The sequence below is a fragment of the Microcaecilia unicolor genome, chromosome 14 (assembly GCF_901765095.1).
Source record: "Microcaecilia unicolor chromosome 14, aMicUni1.1, whole genome shotgun sequence".
NCBI lineage: Eukaryota > Metazoa > Chordata > Amphibia > Gymnophiona > Siphonopidae > Microcaecilia > Microcaecilia unicolor.
Genome location: NC_044044.1, coordinates 6,161,940 through 6,180,147, shown reverse-complemented (window position 1 = coordinate 6,180,147; position 18,208 = coordinate 6,161,940). Strand labels below are relative to the sequence as shown.

At 41.4% G+C, this 18,208-nt stretch overlaps 1 protein-coding gene across 1 annotated transcript in view; it reads left to right on the top strand.

The window, feature by feature from the left end:
- Window positions 1-8,406: 8,406 nt before the first annotated feature.
- Window positions 8,407-18,208, top strand: part of LOC115458229 (vomeronasal type-2 receptor 26-like) — a 30,712-nt gene continuing 20,910 nt past the window's right edge. Inside the window, exon 1 of the mRNA XM_030188089.1 lies at window positions 8,407-8,591. Within this exon, the coding sequence (XP_030043949.1) occupies window positions 8,407-8,591 (185 nt within the window). The remainder of the gene's footprint in view (window positions 8,592-18,208) is intronic.

Sequence of the window (18,208 nt, the reverse complement as noted above, 5' to 3'; positions counted from 1 at the left end):
TGTTAGTGTGAGGTATGAAAACAATTAGAGACCAAAACATTATAATAAAGGATAATGGATGATACTAGGAGGTAGAAGTCAAATGGATTGTTATGAAGTAGTCTTTGGGAAGAGAAAGGTTTTTAGCCTCTTCCTGAAGCTAAGTTAGCTGTTTTCTGTTCTGATGGCAAAAGGTAGAGTTCCATATTTTGACTCCAAGTACAGGGAATGGAGAGCTTTAAATCTTTTGAAACAGTGAGGCTAACATCACTTGTTCATTCAGTCAGACTGGACCAAACGTAGTGAAGTGGTCTTAGCAGTTCAGAAACCATGTAAGATTTGAAAAACTAAACAAGTAGCTTTGAACCTGAGTCTTTCTGCTATGGGAAGCCAGTGCAGTTCAAGACGAGTTGAAACAATAGTATATCTGTTCAATCTGAATATTAGTCTAGCAGCTGTATTCTGTATGATTTGCAGTTTTTTTTTTTCTGATGTTGACACTTAATAGTAAGAAATAGAATGTTACAGTAATCCAAGCAAGGTAGGACTAACATTTGGACTAGTAATGCAAAGGCTTTATGGTCGAAGAATGATCTGACTAGATGTAGCTCATTTCGAATAGTGCTTGTTTCCATAGCTGGTTAATATGGGAAGAGAAGGTGAATGAAGAATCAAGCAAGGCCTGTAGTATTCTGGTTTCAGACATGACTGTAAAGCTTTGACCATTGGACAAAGATATTAATGATGGGACCTCAACTCCCTGATTTTGGAACTACAGGACCTTGTTTTTTTTGCGCAATTTCAGTTTATTGGTCAGAGCCCAGGTGCTAACAGCCGTCATACCATTTGTTACAGACTGAGTTGTATCTTTGTATGATGCTGTCATTTGTAAGAGAAGCAGGATGTTATCAGCGTAGGATAATAGTAGTTCATTAAGTCCCAGGTGTATTGAGGCAAGGGAAGACATAGATTGAACAGGATAGGTGAGAGGGGAGATCCTCCACAGTTAGGAGACCAATAGTTGGAAAGTTGGTTGTTTTGCTTGACAGAATAGCTTCAATTTGAAAGGAATTCACTGAATCATTTGATCACAGTCCCTGTTATTCCTATCTGGTCCAGGTGTTCGAGTAGCAATGTGTGGTGAACCGCATCAAACGCCTCCGATATATCATATTGGAGAAGAATTACTTGGTCACCTTTGCATAGGTGTTGTTTGACATATGTAGTTAGAACTAGCAGCAATGTTTCCGTACTATGTGACAATCTGAAGCCAAATATAACTTTCAAACCTAAGTTGGACCAGAAAATAAGCAGGTCTAACTTATACATATGATCAATGGCAGTGATTCTGTTCATTTGAATATTCAGAGGTGGTGTGTAAGTGGCTGGCATCTCTGAAAATAAACATAAAAGCCAAAAGGGTGGCTTAACATTATGCATTATAAGGGCAATTCTAGAAATGGGGGCCCATATATAAGCATCTAGTTGTTGTGTGGTAGGGGCCTACTCTATAAATAAAGGTAGGCGCCTATTTTCCTTTATAAACTGCCAGCATAGTAATATGGTAGATGATGGCAGATAAAGACCTGAACAAACCATCATCTGCCCACTCCTGATAGATGCCACAAGTACATATGCCAGACATAGAACTATTGTTAATGATTGTGCCTAAATATGACAGGTACACATAACTTTTGGTATTGTATAAGGTACATGTGTAAGGGTCACTTTACTCCAGCTTCACCTATGGGTATACCTACTCAATTTACGCATAATGGGAGACAGGCAGCTAGGTCCTTATTCTATAAAGGTTATACTCCTAAATTTATACTGCTAAAATTTATAAATTAGTAGCATACATTTTAGGAGCATAACCTTTATAGAATAAGGCCCATAGGGGGTAATCTTCTTCATATCACCAACGATTAGGCACCAGGATGATGCACACTAAGCATTAATCTTATATCGGCAATTAGACGTATAATTGCCATTATTGAATACCAGTTTACGTCCATAGTCATGCACCTAATTTTAGATGTGAGCACTTAAGCTAGCTCAATGGCTGGTGTAGATACAACTAACTGCTGTTAGTTAGGCTTGTAACTAATAGGATTCTATAATTTGCATGCATAAGTGCTACAAATGCCCCTGGTTCATCCATGTCCCTCCTCCTCCTACTACTCATCATTTCTTTAGCGCTACTAGACGTACTCAGCGCTGTACACTGGACATGAAGAGACATTCCCTGCTCGAAAGAGCTTACAATCTAATTAGTACAGACAAACAGGACAAATAAGGGATAAGGGAATTACTAAGGTGGGAATGATAAAAAATGGGTGCTGAACAAGTGAATACGGGTTAGGAGTTAAAAGCAGCATCAAAAAGGTGGGCTTTTAGTCTAGATTTCAAGACAGCCAGAGATTAAGCTTGACATACAGGCTCCGGAAGTCTATACCAGACTTAAGGTGCAGCAAGATAAAAGGAACAGAGTCTAGAGTTAGCAGTGGAGGAGAAGGGTGCAGATAAGAGAGACTTCCTAGGACTAAACCCCTTGCACTTGTGTGCTGTGGATGTTGCGTATTCAATTTGTAGAATACTAAGAGGCATATTTTCAAAGCACTTAGCCTCCCAAAGTTCCATAGAAACCTATGGAACTTAGCCTCCCAAAGTGCTTTGAAAATATGCCTCTTAGTGCCAATTAATGCCAATTAAAAACAAAAATGATGATCTATTATTCCTTGCTAGAGCCAGTTAGCAGCTAATCTAACAATGAAGTTATGCACATAACCAACACTATTCTATAAACTGCACATGCAACTTTGCATATTAAGCATCAAATTACGCATGCAAGTCTGTAGAATTAGGGGATAACAACAATGCTCTGTCTAAGCTGAGCACATGAGCGATTGCTAATGCATTTTAGTAGCATAGTTCACAGATTTTACATGCTTGCTCACAAAAATGGGTTTTTGTGTCTATATACAGAAATATATCGTCAATACTGGCATTCAAAAATTGTTGGTTTTTAAAATGTGTTGCTCATACACACAAAACAAATTGTACACACTAGGCCACTCCTTAGAGGAAACATTGGATAAGAGTGTAAGTGGAATTTCAGCATTTATTTGCATGTGTGTTCATATATGTGCATATATGCCAGTATTCTAAACATGTGCATATATGGCACCTAACTGTACGCACCTTCTTTATACATGTAGAAATGTCTTTTATAAGACGAATTCTATAAAAGTGGACCTATTTTTAGATGACTAGAATGCACCTTTCTGGAGCCTTTTCTATAAGGAATAGTATATACTTAATGTTCTTTACAGAATTATAGTTTAACAGGTCTAGCATGACCCAAACTGGAGGCACCCATGTGAACACCCTCCTTGAAAGTATATACCATCGAATACTACTGCTTACTTACAGAATATCACATAGCCACAAAATGGTCATGAATACATATAGTGGTGTGAAAAAGTCCTGCATCACCTGTGCGATAATGATGATCTCTGACCAGCTTTCTGCCCAAATGTAAGGTGGAAAATATTGCATATTATATGCCATTTTATTCAGAATTCAAGTTTACATCAGTTGTATGTGTTTTTATGATATGTTTTGATGCCTGTAATGGTTTTTATCCATTAGGAGCTTCTAAATTTGATACATTTTCTGATCGAAATGAACCAATGGCATTGAGAGTTTTCTGACCAATAAATATGCTTCAGTTTTTAGCCAAGTATTAAAGTTGATAAATTGTTTCAAACGGTCCTTTTCAGGGCCACAGAATAAAAAAAATAATTAATAAAAAAGTAATTTAACAGTGCTACTCTAACACTTGAACTTTCGATATACATAATACACTTAGCATAAATACTATGCATGGCTCAAAAATATGATAGATGATGCTAAAGTAATAAACAAGTTCAATGCTAAGTACATGCAAAATTGAATTTACAACTTACTTATGAACTTAATATATGAATTTGGTTTCATTAATTCATACAGTAGGAGAAAGAGAAATACACTCCTACCCGTAACCTCCGCTTATAGGACAAATCCCTCCTCTCATTACCCTTCTCCACCACCGCCAACTCCAGACTCCGCCCTTTCTGCCTCACCTCACCCTATGTTTGGAATAAACTCCCTGAGCCCATACGCCAAGCCCCCTCCCTGCCCATCTTCAAATCCTTGCTCAAAGCCCACCTCTTCAATGTCGCTTTCGGCACCTAACCATTGTACCTCTATCCAGGAAATCCAGACTGCCCCCAACTTGATTGACTGCACTTTTTGTCCTTGTTGTCCTTTAGATTGTAAGCTCCTTTGAGCAGGGACTGTCCTCCTTTGTTAAATTGTACAGCGCTGCGTAACCCTGGTAGTGCTTTAGAAATGTTAAATAGTAGTAGTAGTATTTTCTGAACAGGTGATGCAGGACCTTTTCACACTATTCACACATTCATGCTGTTTAAATCTCATGGCTCCTTATAGAATTATACCCATTAAGACACAGGCTCAACATTATTCTTAAAATATTTGAAATCTTTCCTATAATCGCCTGCCTTCATAAGAATAAGGTCCCGGAAAGGTTTTGTTTTTAAAATAAGTAGACCTTATGCATGGATTACATTGATACATAGGAAACATAAATACAAGTTAATCAAGAACACGGATCTATAGAAAATAACCTAAGGAAACGTCCTCATACATGTTAATGAAATATTATTCTTAGACTTTTAATCAATGAAACAGATCACTAACAGTCAATTTCATGTAGTTTAAAATTGCTCTTCTAAAACAAATGGATATTCATTTAAAATCAGCAGACAACTGAAAAGCCCATTTATATTGGAGCTTAATACAGGGATTCCATCACATATGTAAAGAATGAATATAGTACAGAGGGCTGAGGAATGTTCTCAGACAGAAATGTGTTAGAATAGAAATTATGACTATAAAAGGTACATTCTGCTGCCAAAAATACTCAGTAGTGTAAGACATGTATTACTACCACATAAAAGACTGAACCATAAGTACATAAGTATTGCCATATTGGGACAAACCGAAGGTCCATCAAGCCCAGCATTCTGTTTCCAACAGTGGCCAATCCAGGTCACAAGTACCTGGCAAGAACCCAAAAAGTGCAATACAGTTTATGCTCTTATCCTAGAGAGCAGAGGGTTTTCCCCAAGTCCATTTAATAATGGTTTATGGACTTTTCCTTTAGGAAGACATCCAAACATTTTTAAAACCCCACTAAGCTAGCCGTATTTACTACATTCTCTGGCAACAAATTCCAGAGTTTAATTACATGTTGTGTGAAGAAATATTTTCTCCAATTTATTTTGAATTTACTACTTTGTAGCTTCATTGCATGAACCCTAGTCCTAGTATTTTGGGAAAGAGTAAACAAGCGATTCACGTCTACCCGTTCCACTCCACTCATTATTTTATAGACCTCTATCATACCTCCCTTCAGCCGTCTTTTCTCCAAGCCGTGGAAGGGCATTTTCAAAAGAAACGTCTATGTAAAACGTCCAAATCTGGGGGAGGGGAAAACCGTATTTTTGAAAAAAGATGAACGTCCATCTTTCGTTTCAAAAATATCAAGGACGTCCTTGAATTTAGATGTCCTCTAGAGGTCCTTAGACATGGACATCTTTGACTTTTGGCAATTTTTGAAACCAAAGACATCCAAATGCAAGCCATTTGGATGTGGGAGTAGCCAGCATTTCTAGTGCACTAGTCCCCCTGACATGCCAGGACACCAACCAGGCACCCTATGGGGCACTGCAGTGGACTTCATAAAATGCTCCCAGGAACATAGCTCCCTTACCTTATGTGCTGAACCCCCCCCCCCCCCAAACCTCCCCCCAAACCCACTACCCCCAACTGTACACCAGTTGGGGCACCTATATGTGGGTACAGTGGGTTTCTCGTGGGTTTTGGAGGACTCGCTGTTTCCTCCACAAATGTAATAGGTAGGGGGGTATGGGCCTGGGTCTGCATGTCTGAAGTGCACTGCAGTACTCACTAAAACTGCTCCAGGGACCTGCATGCGTTGTCATGGACCTGAATATGACATCTGAGGCTGGCATAGAGGCTGGCATGAAATATTTTTAAAGATGTTTTTTTGAGGGTGGGAGGGGGTTAGTGACCACTGGGGGAGTAAGGGGAGGTCATCCCCGATTCCTTCCGGTGGTCATCTGGTCAGTTTGGGCACCTTTTTGAGGCTTGGTCATAAAAGAAATGGACCAAGTAAAGTCGCCCAAGTGCTCGTCAGGGATGCCCTTCTTTTCTCCATTATCGTTCGAGGATGCCCATGTGTTAGGTATGCCCCAGTCCCACCTTAGCTACGCTTCCAACACGCCCCTGTGAACTCTGAACGTCCCTGCAATGGAAAGCAGTTGAGGACGCCCAAAAGTGGCTTTCGATTATGCCGATTTGGGCGACCCTGTGAGAAGGATGCCCATCTTCCGATTTGTGTATTTTATATTCTTCTTTTGTTCTGTAAACCACTTTAATACTTTGGTGCCAAGCAGTATATAAAGTAATTAAATAAAAACAAATGAAATCTATAGCTGTGGGTTGAGTTATACCGGATATTGAATGGCAGGCCAATACTATCCACATATAAAGTAAAACAAAAATTGCCCTTACTTATTCTACACTGTGTGGTATTAGAAGACAACACATTAATATTTGAGGTTACTGATTATCATTTTCAGAAATGATTTAGCTAGAACACATCAGTTTTGTAGTTACAACACCAGCAATGAATTAATGTGAAGCAGATTCACTAGAAAAGCATTTCCATAGACAATCTGAGGATATAATATATTCTAGTCTAGAAATGGAAATAAAGGTCTGATCCATTCGCTTACATTTTTGGTTAATGAATCCTGCACCTCTGGTATGAAGAACCTGATGAGCTGGGAGTGTTTATGTTGGTTAATAGTTTCTTTAGGGATATGATCCCTGGATACACTGACTTTGTCTTCTGAATCTTGACTAACATCATTGCAGATTCCCTAAGTAACTTGCTTTCCCATAGGTGCCCTGTAACTGTCGGTCAGTAAGTTTCACGGTCTAAGGGAAGCAACTTGTAGAATTTTAGTTTGAAAATATGCATGGTGAGTTGAAAATTACTAATGTGCATTTGCTTGGATGGACCCATTCTAGTCCCAGCTGATCCTGGCCTCTTTTCTACATAGAGAAATGTCAGGGCTCTATGGATAGCATGCATATTTATCCCACTACCGTGAGAGGTGTAAGATGGAAGAATTCAGATATACATCAACAATGCTGTGAACCTTATTTGCATCTGTTCTGTAATTAAAGTGCAACAGGAAACAAGAATTAGGTTACTTAAAGCAATTGCTGAAATATATGTCCATTCAGATTGAGAGAAAAATCCCTGGTTCTAGCAAATACATTTTAAAGATAGTCCCTCTATGGTTAATTCTATAAGGAACCCTTAAACCAAAAAGGACTCAACCTATGCATCCAGCTTCTCCTACATCAGCACACAACTTTGGAACGCACTACCAAAAGCCGTGAAAACAACATACGACCGTCTAAACATTTGGATATCACTAAATCTCAACCTGTTCAAAAAGACATACCCCATCGACCCAGCCTAAATGCCTAAACCTTGCTACATAACCAAACCAAGCCGGAACTGACACTGCACAACTCTTCCTCTCTACGATTCCCCAATGTGTCTACAACACATGAACCTTTTAACCAAACTCATCCTCTCTATGATTCCCCAATGTGTCTACAACACATGAACCTTTATAACCTTATTCGACCACAATAAATCTATGTATTTGTTTTCTCTGCCAGAGTTGGCAAACGCCTCAACGGAACTATGTAAGCCACATTGAGCCTGCAAATAGGTGGGAAAATGTGAAATACAAATGTAACAAATAATAATAATAATATAGCTGGCAAGTATTAGGGATGGGCAGTCAGAAAATCTTTGTTTTGTGTCATTTCCCATGTCATTTCTAAAAAATTTGGAAAAGAGTACACACTATCTTCCCGGGGTCTCCCAATGGGGTTGGTGGGGGGGGGGGGGGGGGGGGGGGGGGGGGAGTGTTGCTCTGAGTATGGCCATTTTTGGGTTGTTTCCAGGCAGATCTGGGCATATATAGCAGAGTTCAGACCTAAATCGTGTTCAGAGGAGTCAGGGAGGCAGCCAGCAATGTAACCATGGCTTGCACATGGAATTACACTACCAAGCCAGTCAGGAATACAGGAAAAGCTAGGGCAGTGCAGGCAGGCTGCAGAGACTGGGTCTCCAGAACCTCAGAGCACGTATTGATTCTTGTGCATGTATGATTGAGTGCTCCGGAGCTCCAATAGGCACAAACTGAAGACGGGGTCTAAATTTTTACCACAATAGACTAGCTGAAGTCTGAGATGACCAGCATTGGGTTTGAGCAGATGGCTTTCTTTAAGATCTGGAAAACAGTGTCCAGTTCTGATGTTCAATGCTTCTTCTCAGGGGCATTCTTCTACAGGAGGAGGGTCAGCAAATCTTGGGATGAACCATTGGTAATAACCAATGAGCTCCAGGAAGACTTGCACCTGCTTTTTGGTTTGAGGTACAGCACTTGCATTATCGCCTCTTCTTTTTTGACCTGGGGTCTCACTTGCTCTTTCCAGACAGTGCATACTATGTACTGGACCTTCTGTTCTGCCAGGAAGATTTCTTTGGATTTACTCTCAATCCAGCTGTCCTTAAAATATCCAGTACCACTTCAACCTGGATCAAATATGTGATCTAGTCTTTGCTGTAAATGACGATGTCATCTAAGTAGGCAGTATCCTAACCACCACACGGCTTTAGCAGGTGGTCAACAAGGTTTTGAAATGTAAAGTAGTCCCATAAAGGCCAAAAGGCAGTAAGATGAATTGGAACTGTCCTTGAGAAGTCACAAAGGCTGTCTTTTCCTTGGCAGCCAGAGTGAGGGACATCTACAAGTCCCCCTTGGTCAGGTCCAGTGTTGATATGAACTGGGATCCTCCAAGTCTTTTGATGAGTTCATTGAGCCTTGGCAAAGGTAGGCCTCCAGTTTGGCATCAGCATTCATTTTCTGGCCGCATATAAATTTTAGGCATGAATCTCATGCATAACTTTACACACATAGGTCCCAATTACATCTAATTAGCGCCAATAATTGCTTGTTAAAAGGCTAATTATTGGCACTAATTGCATTATTCTATGAAATTTTGCAAGAAAATTGGGAATGCATCTAAATTTGTATGCATTCCCTACACAAATACATCAAAAACACCTCCCTTATGACACTAACTTACACATCTCCACCTAAATCACCTCATATCTTAGCTTGTTAGTGACAGTATATAAGACCATGTAATGACTGATTCATAACACCACTCTGTAAGCCACATTGAGCCTGCAAAAAGGTGGGATAATGTGGGGTACAAATACAATAAATAAATAAAAATAAATAAATGTATTTTATAGAATCATGGGGTAAATGGTTTTTTTTCTCAGAACTCAAAAGGTAGTTTTCCTTATACTCCCAGATAGAGGAAAGTCACATTTATTGAGAAAGTTAGTCTTCTTTTTGTGTTTTAAAAACAGCATTATTATGTAGGTACAGCACTTGATCACCTACAGAAGAAAAGAGATTGGGCCCCTACAGCAAAAAAAGGAGAAGAGAGAAGAAAACAAGAAAGGCTAAAGTTCTACAGATAAGTGAAGACCAAAGTTCTACAGATAAATGACTACTACACCAGAGACAGAATGAAGAGAAGAGTAACACTAGAAAAACACTAAGGGCCCTGTTTACTAAGCCGAGCTGTAGGAGTGCCTATGTGTTATCATCAACCTTAATTACCTCTCTAGTTACTCTCATCTCTATATCATTTATAAATATGTTAAACAGTAGAGGTCCCAGCACAGACTCCTGGGGAACCTCACTATCTACCCTTCTCCGTTGAGAATTCTGACCATTTAATCTTCTCCCTGTTTTCTATCTTTTAACCAGTTTTTAATCCACAATAGGATACTACCTCCTATCCCATGACTCTCCAATTTCCTCTGGAGTCTTTCATGAGGTACTTTCTCAAATGCCTTTTGGAAAATCCAGATACACAATATCGACCGGCTCACCTTTATCCACATGTTTGTTCACCCCTTCAAAGAAATGTAATAGATTGGTGAGACAAGATTTCTCTTCATTAAATCCATGTTGGCTTTCAGGAGCATTTTCGAAAGAGAAGGGCGCCCATCTTCCGACACAAATCAGGAGATAGTAACATAACATAGTAGATGACAGCAGAAAAAGACCTGCATGGTCCTTCTATCAAGGTCACCCAAATCAGCATAATCAAAAGCTGATTTTGGGCATCCTAAACTGCTTTCTGTCGTGGGGATGACCAAAGTTCACAGGGGCGTGTCGGCAGTCTACCGAAGGCGGGACAGGGGCGTGCTTAACACATGGGTGTCCTTGGCCGATAATGGAAAAAAGAAGGGCGTCCCTGATGAGCATTTGGCCGACTTTACTTGGTCCCTTTTTTTCAGGACCAAGTCTTGAAAAGGTGCCTGAACTGACCAGATGACCACCGGAGGGAATCTGGGATCAACTCCCCTTACTCCCCCAGTGGTCACCAACCCCCTCCTACCCCCCCCCAAAAAATTTAAAAAACATTTTTTGCCAGCCTCTATGCCAGCCTCAAATGTCATACCCAGCTCCATCACAGCACTATGCAGGTCCCTGGTGCAGTTTTTAGTGGGTACTGCAGTGCACTTCAGGCAGGCGGACACAGGCCCATCCCCACCACCTGTTACACTTGTGGTGGTAAATGTGAGCCCTCCAAAACCCACCCGAAACCCACTGTACCCACATGTAGGTGTCCCCCTTCATCCCTAAGGGCTATGGTAGTGGTGTACAGTTGTGGGGAGTGGGTTTGGGGGGGGCTCAGCATCCAAAGTAAAAGAGCTATGCACCTGGGAGCAATTTGTGAAGTCCACTGCAGTGCCCCCTAGGGTGCCCGGTTGGTGTCCTGGCATGTGAAGGGGACCAGTGCACTATGAATGCTGACTCCTCCCATGACCAAATGCCTTGGATTTGGTCATTTTTGAGATGGGCGTCCTCAGTTTCCATTATCGGCGAAAACTGAGGTCGCCCATCTATAAGGTCGACCATCTCAACATTTAGGTCGACCATCTCTTATGTCAACCTAAATGTTGAGATTTGGGCATCCCTGACCGTATTATCGAAACGAAAGATGGACGCCCATCTTGTTTCGATAATATAGTTTCCCTGCCCCTTCGTGGCACCGTCCTTACAGATGGGCGCCCTTAGAGATGGCCGTCCGTGTTCGAAAATGCCCGGGTCATTTTCTGTATTGATCCACCCTGTCTAATAATATCGTCAGAGAAGAAGACGGATTGACCGTCACCACCAGCAAATCATCTGCAAACGCTAGGGTTTTCACTATCTCTCCATCCACTTCCATCACCGCCACCCCCTTTTCCCATTTCAATGTACTTAACAATGGTTCTATTGACAACAAAAATAATAAAGGGGATAGAGTGTCACGTCCGTGGTCGTGACCCCTCTCAGGCTTACCTTATTTCTGGTGGTCAGCTTCTAAGCTGGCTTCTGGCTGTTCTTTCTAAGTTAGCTTTGTCTCTGTTTCTGTGTGCTGGCTGCTTCCAGCATGGCTCTGATTGCCCCTCTGTGCTGCACCTGTGTATGTTGAGCCTCTCTATGCTTCAGTATGCTTTCTGCCTGCTTCTTGGTTTGTGCTCCTTTCGCCCTCTGGTGGCCAGAACCGGTGGCTGCCATAGACTGTTGCTGCCCCTACCCGTTCCAGGCTTCAGCTCAGTCCGGTTCAGATCTTCCAGGCTGCCAGACTTGTCTTTCTTGTTTGTGCCTGAACAGCACCCGTAGTTGCCTTGAGATTGCTGCAGCTGAGCCTCAGGTGCTGATGGGCTTTATTAATCACCTAGAAACTTCTGTGTTTGCCTTTGCATCATCTAAGGTCCCTGGTATGTTGGGGTGTGCTATGCACTTCTGCCTAGTCCAGAGTTTCTTGCTTGAATCTAGTTAGCTTGTGTGTAGCTTATTCTAGTTAGTCTGTGTTCTATTGCTTATGTCCTAGTTTTGCCTCTGGTTTGTATTCCTGGCTTGGGTTTCTTTCTTAGTGGCCGCTTGGCAGCTTTCAGTATTGCTCTGCTCCCTGCCTGTATTTCTAGCTACTGGAGCTTCAGCCATAGTCCTGTTCTCTGCCTGTATTTCTCAGCTACTGGAGCTCCAGCCATAGCCCTGCTCCCTGCCTGTATTTCTAGCTACTGAAGCTTCAGCCCTAGTCCTGTTCTCTGCCTGTTTTTTTCAGCTACTGGAGCTCCAGTCATAGCCCTGCTCCCTGTCAGTATTTCTAGCTACTGGAGCTTCAGCCATTGTCCTGTCATCTGCCTGTATTTCTCAGCTACTGGAGCTCCAGCCATAACCCTGCACCCCTGTCTGCCATGCTTTTGTCTAGGCACCTGTGGGCACTTCTGAATCCTGATTCCTGGTGTTCCTGCCCGTTCTCCTCCAAGTCCTGCCGGCTGCCTGCACCCAGGGGCTCAACCCCCGGGGAACGGCGGCTATGTGTAGGTGAAACCTAGGACCAGTCCGGTGCGTTCCAGTCCAGTGTGTTCCAGTTCAGTACTCCAGTCCAGGGTTACAGTCCTGTTTTGCCTTGTCTCTGGGTTTGGAGGTGATTTTGCCTGCCACTGCCGCTTCACGGCAGTGGTCCAAGGGCTCACAACCCAGTGCTTCCGGGAGAAGCGTGACATAGAAGGCACCCTTGTCGAGTACCGCGTCTGATATATATCTGCCCCGTCCGTATGCCATTAATTAACAGTGAGGCTTTGGGATCTGAATATAGTGCCTGAATCGCCTGTAAATACCAACCGTTGATTCCCAAGAACCACAGCACCCCAAACAAATAATCCCAACTCACCCTGTCAAAAGCCTTTTCTGCGTCTAAACTTATAAGCACTGCAGAGATGTTGTTCTTTTGGCTCTGAGCCATTGCCAGTAACAAACGACGCACATTAGCCACCGATTGGCGCCCTTTGACAAATCCAACTTGTTTGGGTCCTATTTGCTGGGGTAAACACTTTGCCAATCGGTTTGCCAATATCTTGGCTAGAATCTTAACATCTAGGTTCAATAAGGAGATCGGGCGAAATGAATCCGCCCGGTCTTCTGGCCGGCCTGGCTTCAGGAGTAAAGTTATAAGCACCCTATTGCCATGTGGGGGGAACTCTCCATCCTCAACCACCTCCTTTAAGAATGCATGCAGCGATCCCAGGGCTTTTGGGGGTAGCAACTTATAAAATTTGTCCGTAAACCCATCAGGGCCCGGGGCCGAGTGTCTAGGTAGTGCTTTAATCATTTCTTGCACTTCTTTCCCTGGCATTCAAATCTTGCACCTCTTGTGGGCTCAATCGTGGTAACCCTGCTGATGTTAAATAGTCCTGTAATTCTACCTTCCCTATCACGTTGTGTGATTCATATAACTGACTAAAATGTTCTTTGAAGATCTGCACCACTTTTTCCACTACTATTGTGTATGGTACCTCCACTATCTGTTATTGCTGAGATTACTCTATTCCCCCCCCCCCAATATTTTACCACATGAGCTAGCATTGTACCTGTTCTGTTTCCAAACCTTTGGAATCTATATTTGTGATATATAAGCCCTCTAGTAGCTCTTTCTTGCAATAAGGAATTTAATGTTATCTGAGCCACCAGTAATTGTTCACACGTAGTTCTGTTAGGAGTGTTAATGTATCTGTGCTTGGCCCTCTTGACTTGTGCTTCCAAATTAAAAATGGCTGCTGTTACTTTCTTTTTGCGACCTTGTACAAAACACCATCACCTCCCCTCTTAACACCACCTTAGCTGTTGAGCAAAATAAAGTGGGTTGTTTTTCATGTTCTTTATTAAACTGTGTAAAGTCTTCCCATTTCTTTTGAATGAATTCCCCAAATTCTCTGTCTAAGTATAGATAGGAAGGGAACCTCCACCCCACCTGACCCTGGTAAAAGCTTGGTGCTTCCAAGTCCAGCCACACTTCTTCCGGTCCTATTTCTACCTCTCGTACCCTCGGAAATAGCCTCCTATCTACTAATATATAATCAATGCGGGAAAGAGTGCCATGAGCCCAAGACAGGTGCGTAAAATCCTGCTCCCCCGAGTGAAGAGTACGCCATGCATCTACTGTGTTTAAGGAACTCATAAACATCAATAACGCCCGGGATCTAGGCCCCCTATGTGCGCTTTCCTAGGCACTGAACAATCTAGCATGGGGTCTGCTACTATATTAAAGTCCCCCAAAATCAGTAAGTGGAGGTTCAGGTATGGAGTACACAATTGTATCAGATGGTTATAAAACGCTTGATATGTATTTGGCCCATAAATGGCTACCACAAGGAATTCTGTATTCTGTAGCCAAAGATGCACAAGCACATAGCGACCCAATTGGTCTTTAGCAATCTACCAAAAGACATGAAAACAACGTATGACCACCTAAACTTCCGGAAATCACTAAAAAGCAACCTGTTCAAAAAGGCATACCCCATCGACCCAGCCTAAATGCCTAAACCTTGCTACATGACTAAAATGATAGTGGGGATGGGACGACTTCCCTATGAAGAAAGACTAAGGAGGCTAGGGCTTTTCAGCTTGGAGAAGAGACGGCTGAGGGGAGACATGATAGAGGTATATAAAATAATGAGTGGAGTGGAACAGGTGGATGTTCACGCTTTCCAAAAATACTAGGACTAGGGGGCATGCGATGAAACTACAGTGTAGTAATTTAAAACAAATCGGAGAAACTTTTTCTTCACCCAACGCGTAATTAAACTCTGGAATTCGTTGCTGGAGAACGTGGTGAAGGCGGTCAGCTTAATAGAGTTTAAAAAGGGGTTAGATGGTTTCCTAAAGGAGAAGTCCATAAACTACTACTAAATGGACTTGGGAAAAATCCACAATTCCAGGAATAGTATGTATAGAATGTTTGTATGTTTGAGAAGCTCGCCAGGTGCCCTTGGCCTGGATTGGCCGCTGTCGTGGACAGGATGCTGGGCTCGATGGACCCTTGGTCTTTTCCCAGTGTGGCATTACTTATGTACTTATTTATTTATTTATTTGTAGCATTTGTATCCCACATTTTCCCACCAATTTGCAGGCTCAATGTGGCTTACATTTGCCGTTATGGCGGTTGCCATTTCCAGGTAACAGAATTACAAATGGTATTGCATGAAGGTTCCTGAATAATAAATTGGATTGTAACATACATTAGGTCATAGACTATAGAGATCATATTTGATGCAAGGATTAAAGTATTAATGGTTGTTCATTGATAGCAAATAAGTTAATCAGTCAAATGATAGAATTTCAGTTTTGTCTAGAACGTGTTAAGTCTTATTATCTACTGTTTAAGATGGATGTTTATGGTATGCCTTCTTGACAGATCAATTTTCAGTAATAACCAAACCAAGCCGGATCTGACACTGCACAACTCTTCCTCTCTACGATTCCCCAATGTGTCTACAACACATGAACCTTTATAACCTTATTCGACCACAATAACTCTATGTATTTGTTTTCTCTGCCGGAGTTGGCAAACGCCTCAACGGAACTATGTAAGCCACATTGAGCCTGCAAATAGGTGGGAAAATGTGGGATACAAATGTAACAAATAATAATAATAATAATAATATAGCTGGCAATTATTAGGGATGGGCAGTCAGAAAATCTTTGTTTTGTGTCATTTCCCATGTCATTTCTAAAAAATTTGGAAAAGAGTACACACTATCTTCCCGGGGTCTCCCAATGGGGTTGGTGTGGGGGGGGGGGGGGGGGGGGGGGGAGTGTTGCGCTGAGTATGGCCATTTTTGGGTTGTTTCCAGGCAGATCTGGGCATATATAGCAGAGTTCAGACCCAAATCGTATTCAGAGGAGTCAGGGAGGCAACCAGCAATGTAACCATGGCTTGCATATGGAATTACACTACCAAGCCAGTCAGGAATACAGGAAAAGCTAATTTAATATTAGTTAGTGGAGGGGCTTTGTGAGCATCTAAGGAAAAAATTAGCTCATGACCATTAATACTAAAAATAGACATTTTGGCCATATTACCCCGCAGGTAAAAATGACCTTAGTACATGGGAATGACCCACTTAAGTGCATGCTAAGGCAACTTTTAACCACTGTTTGGTAAAAGGGTGAGTGTTTTCCTCTAGTCTCAAGGTCACTGTATCCTTTATTACTTAAATACAATCCAATGAAATACAGGTTTCAAAACAATTTATAGCCATACAAATTTAGAAGTTGTGTTTTATCCCATGGATTTGCTGAAATTACATATATTGTCATATAATTAATAGTTTGATTTTTGATCACAAGAGATTTGATGAAATGTGTCATCACAGCTGTGCACCATGTTAGTATCTTCCCTATAATTAGACCATCCTCTGGGACCAAGTGTGGAACTACTTATTTCACTTGCCTGACTTGTATGTCTATTTGGATCAAGAGAAACAATCGCTGGTTTCATAGAAGCTGAAAATTAAGAATCTTTTAAAGGCAATTTCTGTATTCCTTCTGCTTGCAATACAAGCAGCTTGTGGCCCATTCAGGCAATGATATGACAAAATAGTAAAACAAAAAAGTGAAACTAAAACAAATACAGAAGGTTTTGTTGTTGTTTTTAAGAGGAAATGATTCTGCATCCTATGTTCTTGATACTGGGTGGGGTCTTAATGTTCATATTGGCAGCAGAAATTCAAATCCATGCACTGAGGTCTATTTGTTTCCCTGGATATCATTATGCACATAATTACTTCAAGGGAGGGGATCTGATCATTGGTGGAGTAATTCAGATGTCTGATTCTACATTTTTTAACGTTGAAAGTAGTTTTGCAGAGGTCCATACATTAATTAAATGCATTAGGTAAGTAGTATTCTGATTTTTGGGGGGGGGGGGGGGGGGGGGGGGAATCACCGGTTAGTATTTTATGAATGGTTTTAGTTTATTAGGAAATGTTTACACTGCTTTAAGCTCAGTTTATCTCTTGTGAAACTTTCTCCCAACAGGTTTAATTTGAATACACTAAGGCAAGATTGAACTTCAGTGAGCCAGGCTACACTGGGTGTGATCTTACTAAATAAAAACAATTATAAATAACAGTCCAAAACTACTCAATAAAAACAGAAAAAAAAAAACATCCTTGAAAAATCAATTGGCCCACGTGGGCCCAGTTATACAATACAAACCAAATTCTAAGCCTAAATTAGATATAAGAATCCTGCATAAATACATTTGGAAACATTTATAGATCCCAATCAAAAACTTACAGAGACAAATAAGAAGCCAGGCCCTAATTATTTAAAAAATGAAGGTTTACAAATAAGTCATGCCTTAAATTCTATCCTAAAAGTTAAATAACCTTCTAAAACCTGCATTTTGAAGATCAACTGATGCCATAGATATGGGCATAAACTCCGTGTGCATGTAGAACTCAGTCTAGCTTCTTTCAAACATGTTTTTTTTTAATTAAACCTACATGTGAGAATCTAAGTAGTTGGCCAAGTATATATGGAACTAGAAGTTCTTGAGGTAGTTACTTGTGAAATCTATATGAGGACTGGGAGATAAAAGATCAGTGTTCAGAAGCACTTGTACTATCTGCTTTGGGTGAAAACCATATAAATATTGGTGGCTGAGTTGTACCTCAATATTCAGTGCCAGACCCTTTCCAGATACCAGCACTGAATAGCTATGAACAGGGCAGCGGCTGGGATTTAAGTGGGTACAACAGCTGGTGGTACCTCAATAGCTACCCAGGCAACTTAGGACTGCCCTTTTTCTGAATTTCAGCATTGCCAGCGTAATTCCCAATTCTGCCCCTACTCTGCTTATAGACTGCCACAGCAGTAACTGGAAAATACCACTCTGAAAATCCCAGAGTGACCCAATCAGTGCTATTTAACCAATAGCTTCTTGTACTCTGTTAAGTAGTGCTGAATATCAAGCCCTTTGCTTTTAAGATTCACCACTTTGAGGGTTCCAATAAAGAAATAGTAAAGGGTGATGTAGGTCAAGATTTAGAAGTATCAGCAGATCTGTGGGGTCTTAAAACCCAAGAAGTACAATGTGCAAAGGCCAAGGATTGAGGTACATTAAA